The following is a 6,171-nucleotide window of genomic DNA, read 5'->3' on the forward strand; positions in this document are numbered from 1 at the left end:
GGACCAGTACTAACTCTTGGCGGAGGAGGGAAAGCCCTTTGAGTTTCCTCTCCAAATTGACTGATAGGCCGACTATCGAGACTATCTCTTTAAGGGAGTCCATCATCCTTTGGAGAACGTCGTACCTCAGAAGTCCTCTCCTACCAATATACTCCTCCCAACACTCTCATCCCTCTCACTCTCCTCCCCCCCCCCTCTCCCTCGCACCGCTCCTTAGACCTGGGAGAGAGAGGAGAGGGGGGAGGGGCTGAGGCGAGAGCGGGAGGAAGACTGGAGGGAGGGGGGGGGGGGGGGTCACCTCTAGCCTGCGTCATGGAGAGATGAGAGCTAGACCGGGGGTCCCTTGCCCGAGAGAGAGTGGATGCGAGGCGAATCTACCAGGTGGATTCACATCTTCCTGTAGAGGGGAAGAGGGGAGGGAAGAGAGAAAGAGAGGAGGTTGAGAGGAGAGGAGAGAGAGGGGAGGGAGAGAGAGGAGGGAGAGGAGAGGGGAGGAGGAGTGATCGTTCGGGGAGGAGAGGAGAGGAGAGGAGAGGAGAGGGGGAAGGAGGAGGGGGAGGAGAGGGAGAGAGGGGATTGAAGGAGGGGAGAGAAGAGGAGAGGAGGAGGGGGGGAGGAATGGAGAGGAGAGGGGAGGAGGAAGAGAGGAGAGGGAGGAGAGGGGAGAAGGAGGGGGAGGAGAGGGGAGGACTGGAAAGGAAGAGGAGATGAATAACGAGGGATTGGTTCTTCTTCACATACAAGGAATTGGCAAGAGCTGCTGCCGACCTGTCCTTTGACAAGAAAGAGAGGTTAGAAGGGGGACAGGTTGGGAACTAACACATAGAGGAGATTAAGAAGTTGAAACTCGGGGAGGCAACATACTTTCGAGACAACAAGAGGTGTGGAAAGGAAATCTTTGACCTTGGGAGAGAAGGAGGGGGAGAGAGGGAAATGAAGGAAAAGAGGAGGTTCTCAGGACAGGGAGGAGAGGGGGGAGGGACGAACCAGGAGGAGGGAGGGCTAGCGGAGGGAGGGGAGAAGAGGGGTGGGAGGAGGGGAGGGAGAGGAGAGGAGAGAGGGAGGGGAGGGAGAGGAGGGGAGCAGGGGAGAGGAGGAGTGGAGGGGAGAGGAGGAGGGGAGGGAGAGGGGAGGGGAGGGAGGAGGAGGAGAGGGGGAGGGAGAGAGGGACCTTCGTTGGAGGAACTCCAAGAGAGGTGGGAGAGGGGGAGGGGGAGGGAATGGAGGAGAGAGTGGAGGGAAGGCGTTAGGAGGGGGTTGGGCACAGTGTCACTTCCGATCCCTGAGATGTGGAAGGGGAGGGGTTGGCCCCCCGGGACGGGGCGCTGAGAGTCTGAGGAATACATTCTCGTCAACGCAGGCCAACTGAAGAGGGCTCAGACGAATCCTCTCCCAGGGGAGGAGAGGAGAGAGAGAGACAGGGAGAGAGAGGAGAGAGGAAGAGAGAGAGAGAGAGGAAGGAGGGCAGTCCAGAGAGGGGCAGAGGACAGAGAGACTCCCACAGAGAGGAGAAGGAGAGAGAGAGGAGGGGACGGAGAGAGAGAGAGAGCCTGGGGGAGAGTTCCCGAGAGAGAGCTCTGCGAGAGGAGAAGGAGAGACAGAGAAGAGATGAAAGAGAGAGAGAGAGAAAGAGAGAGCGAAGAGAGAGAGGAGAAGAGCTACAAAAGGCAGTCATTGCGAAAAACACTTCCCACCTCCCCCTCCCCTCAACTCCTCCATCTCCTTTCCCCGCCCCATACCCCCCCTCCCTCCCCCGTCTCCGCTCCCCAACTTCCATCCCCTATCCCCTCTACAGCCCACCTCCCCTCACCCTCCCTCATCACAAGAGAGTACCCTATCCTCTCCTCCCCATCCTCCCCTCACATCATGGCCTCAGCTCTCTCAATCTCCCCCCTCTCACACAAAAAGTGAGGGCACTCAAGTCGGCAAAAACAAGACAACACCACAATGGGTTCGGTACACCCCACAACACCCTATTTACTGATAGCACCAGCCGGCAACACATTGTCACAAAGACAAGTCAGAGGATATTGCCCCACACATTCAACTCAACTCCATCTCCCCCTCCCCACTAGATCTCGCTCCTCCCCTCTCCTCCACCTCATCTTCCGCTCAAAACTCACTAGGGCCCCTCTGCCAACTTAGATACATCCTCTCCTCATCTCTCAGTTTACCTCCCCACGACCCCTCCCTCTCATCTCCTCTCCTCTCCTCCCTTCTCCTCCCTCTCCTTTTCTCTCCTCCCCTCTCCCATCTCCTCTCCTCTCCTCTCCTCTCCCCTTTCCCCTCCCCCTAGACTCTTCAACCCCCTCCTCATTGAGATCCACTCTCCCCCGATCCTCACCTCTCCCTCCACTCTCCTTTCTCCCCCCTAACTCCCCTCTCTCTCCTCCCCTCTCTCTCCCCCCGACTATCACCCACAACTCCAGTTAGGCTTCTTTAGACAAAACCAGACGTAACAACACACAATGGGTTCGGTAAACCAACTCAAGCTTTACCCAACCAACCCAGGCGAGCGAGAGGTCGGGGATACAAAGTCAAGTATGCACACACACTCCTAGACCCCCTCCCTCCCTCCCCCTCCTCCCCTCTCTCCCTCTCTCTCCCCCTCTCCCTCTCTCTCTCTCCCCCCTTCTCTCTCCCCCCCTCTCTCTCTCCCTCTCTCCCCCCCTCTCTCCCTCTCCCTCTCTCTCTCTCCCCCTCTCCCTCTCCCCCCCCCCCCCCCCCCCCCCTCCCCCCCCCTCTCCCCTCTCCTCTCCTATCCTCCCCCTCTCAGGCCCCTCTCCTCCTCCTCTCCTCCCCTCTCCTTCCCTCTCCTTGCTCTCTCCTCTCCTATCCTCCCTTCCCGTCTCGTCCTCCCCTCCCCTTCTCTCCTCCCCTCTCCTCTCCTCCCCTAATCGTCCCCATCTCCCTCCTCACTCCCCTCCTCCTCTCTCCCTCACTCTCCTCTCCCTTTCCTCCCCCTCATCCTCTCCTCACCTCCCCTCCCCTCCCTCCTTGGGTCTTACCCCTGATGATCATCAGGGCAGCCGGGCATGCATGTCGGACGTCAGGATGAGCCGGTGGGGTATGTGAGCACTGTTGACCCCCAGGGTGGGGGTGTGGGTTTGGGTGGGCAGGGGTGAAGCCCCCCAGCGTGTGGGGAGGGGGGTGGGCGAGGGTGGGTGAGGGGGAGGGGGAGAGGCGGAGGGAGGGCCATGGGCAGAGGGGGGCGCTGGGCCAGGTTGACGATGGTGGTGGTGGTGGTGGGCGGTGGAGGTGGTGTTGGTCGGGGGCAGGGGAGAGAAGGCGGTGGTGGTGTTGGTGGTGTTGGGGGGCAGGGGAGGGCCGGTGGTGGAGGTGGAGTCGGGCGGGGGGAGGGGGGAGGAGGGGACGGGGGGTCCCAGTCACCAGCTGGGGGGAGCGAGAGGGGGAGGGCAGCACCTGTGGGGGGGAGAGAGAGAGACAATTAGTGAGAGAGAGGGGGGCAGAGAGAGAGGAGATCCCACTTCTGACACCATGTGCGATACAGATCACACTCACAGAAAGAGATCAGAATCGATAGTCTTTTATCAGCAACTGTGTGGAGGAAACTCAAAGGGCCACATCTAACTCCCTCTTAAATATAGCCAATGAACTGTGTGGCCTCAACTACCCTCTGTGGCAGAGAGTTCCACAGATTCACCACTCTCTGTGTGTGGGGAAAAAAAATTTTCTTCTCATCTCGACTTCCCCCTTATCCTTAAACTGTGTGTGTGTGACCCCTTGTCCTGGACTTCCCCAACATCGGGAACAATCTTCCTGCATCTAGCCTGTCCAACCCCTTAAGAATTTTGTAAGTTTCTATAAGATCCCCCCTCGATCTTCTAAATTCTAGCGAGTACAAGCCGAGTCTGTCCAATCTTTATTCATATGAAAGTCCTGACATCCCAGGAATCAGTCTGGTGAACCGTCTCTGTACTCCCTCTATGGCAAGAATGTATTTCCTCAGATTAGGAGACCAAAACTGTACGCAATACTCCAGGTGTGGTCTCACCAAGACCCTGTACAACTGCAGAAGGACCTCTTTGCTCCTAGACTCAACTCCTCTTGTTATGAAGGCCAACAGGCCAAAACTGTACGCAATACTCCAGGTGTGGTCTCACCAAGACCCTGTACAACTGCAGAAGGACCTCTTTGCTCCTAGACTCAACTCCTCTTGTTATGAAGGCCAACAGGCCAAAACTGTACACAATACTCCAGGTGTGGTCTCACCAAGACCCTGTACAACTGCAGTAGAACCTCCCTGCTCCTAGACTCAAATCCTTTTGCAATGAAAGCTAACATACCATTCGCTTTCTTTACTGCCTGCTGCACCTGCATGCCTACCTTCAATGACTGGTGTACCACGACACCCAGGTCTCTCTGCATCTCCCCTTTGTTAAACATTACAAGTACTTTAATCGGTATACATACAGAGACCATTTCACCCGCTGAGTTTCTCCAGCATTTTAATCGGAATAGATACAGAGACCGTCTACCTTCGATTTGCCCGTTCTTTCTTGAACATTACAGGTACTTTAATGGAAATACATACAGAGACCGTCAAGATGGATTTAATGGCTGGATGGGGCCGAGACTCACCGCAGTCATACTGGATGAGGCGTAGATCGGGGAACTGCTCCTAGACTCAACTCCTCTTGTTATGAAGGCCAACAGGCCAAAACTGTACACAATACTCCAGGTGTGGTCTCACCAAGGCCCTGTACAACTGCAGTAGAACCTCCCTGCTCCTAGACTCAAATCCTCTATGGCAAGAATGTCCTTCCTCAGATTAGGAGACCAAAACTGTACGCAATACTCCAGGTGTGGTCTCACCAAGACCCTGTACAACTGCAGTAGAACCTCCCTGCTCCTAGACTCAAATCCTCTATGGCAAGAATGTCTTTCCTCAGGTTAGGAGACCAAAACTGTACGCAATACTCCAGGTGTGGTCTCACCAGGGCCCTGTACAACTGCAGTAGAACCTCCCTGCTCCTAGACTCAAATCCTCTTGTTATGAAGGCCAACAGGCCAAAACTGTACGCAATACTCCAGGTGTGGTCTCACCAGGGCCCTGTACAACTGCAGTAGAACCTCCCTGCTCCTAGACTCAACTCCTCTTTGTTATGAAGGCCAACAGGCCAAAACTGTACGCAATACTCCAGGTGTGGTCTCACCAAGACCCTGTACAACTGCAGTAGAACCTCCCTGCTCCTAGACTCAAATCCTTTTGCTATGAATGCTAACATACCATTGGCAAGTGGGACAGGCTGGTACTTGAACTTTAATCGGGATACATACAGAGACCAGCAAGGGGAGTATTGTCGACTCTAAATGCTAAGTTGAAACTACAAGACAACGTGGAGGAGACAGCGGTGTGGAGCAGTTTCTCCAGCATTAGTTGCGTGCGAGAGTGACCTTACCCAGCGTGGAGCCAGCGCAGTGCATGGACGGGGACACCAGACTGTGGGTGATGATCGGGGCCCCGCTGGGCAGCGTCTGCAGCAGCTCAGGCCTCAGGCACGGAGTGGGAGTGGGATTGGGTCTCGGTGGCAGCGGTGTCTGCATCTGCGTCTGAGCAAGGAGGAGGGGTGGACGGGGGGAGTTCACCAGTAACACGTTGCGGCCGTCTGGCTTCTGAGGTGGCTGTAACATCCTGTGGGAGACGGGGAGAGAGAGACAGAGAGACAGATGAGTCAAGTCAAGTCAAGTCCAGTTTATTTGTCACATACACATACGAGATGTGCAGTGAAATGAAAGTGGCAATGCTCGCGGACTTTTGTGCAAAAGACAAACAACCAAACAAACTATAAACACAATCATAACACACATATTCTTTTACATAATAAAGAATGGAAGGAAAAACGTTCAGTAGAGTTAGTCCCTGGTGAGATAGGCGTTTACAGTCCGAATTGCCTCTGGGAAGAAACTCCTTCTCAACCTCTCCGTTCTCACCGCATGGCAACGGAGGCGTTTGCCTGACCGTAGCAGCTGGAACAGTCCGTTGCAGGGGTCTCCCATGATTTTATTTGCTCTGGAGTTGCACCTCCTGTTGTATAGTTCCTGCAGGGGGGCGAGTGAAGTTCCCATAGTGCGTTTGTTCGGCCCGAACGCACACTACTCTCTGCAGAGCCTTCTTGTCCTTGGCAGAGCAATTCCCAAACCAGATGG

The 6,171-nt window shown here is 55.5% G+C and overlaps 1 protein-coding gene across 1 annotated transcript in view; it reads right to left on the minus strand.

Moving 5' to 3' along the window:
- Positions 1-3,350: 3,350 nt before the first annotated feature.
- Positions 3,351-6,171, minus strand: part of LOC129715265 (helicase SRCAP-like) — a gene marked incomplete at both ends in the record, with an annotated part of 42,119 nt that continues 39,298 nt past the window's right edge. The window contains 2 exons of the mRNA XM_055665130.1: positions 3,351-3,423; positions 5,424-5,656. Of these exons, the coding sequence (XP_055521105.1) occupies positions 3,351-3,423; positions 5,424-5,656 (306 nt within the window). The remainder of the gene's footprint in view (positions 3,424-5,423; positions 5,657-6,171) is intronic.

This window comes from Leucoraja erinacea, unplaced genomic scaffold, assembly GCF_028641065.1.
Source record: "Leucoraja erinacea ecotype New England unplaced genomic scaffold, Leri_hhj_1 Leri_1080S, whole genome shotgun sequence".
In the NCBI taxonomy this organism is placed as follows: domain Eukaryota; kingdom Metazoa; phylum Chordata; class Chondrichthyes; order Rajiformes; family Rajidae; genus Leucoraja; species Leucoraja erinaceus.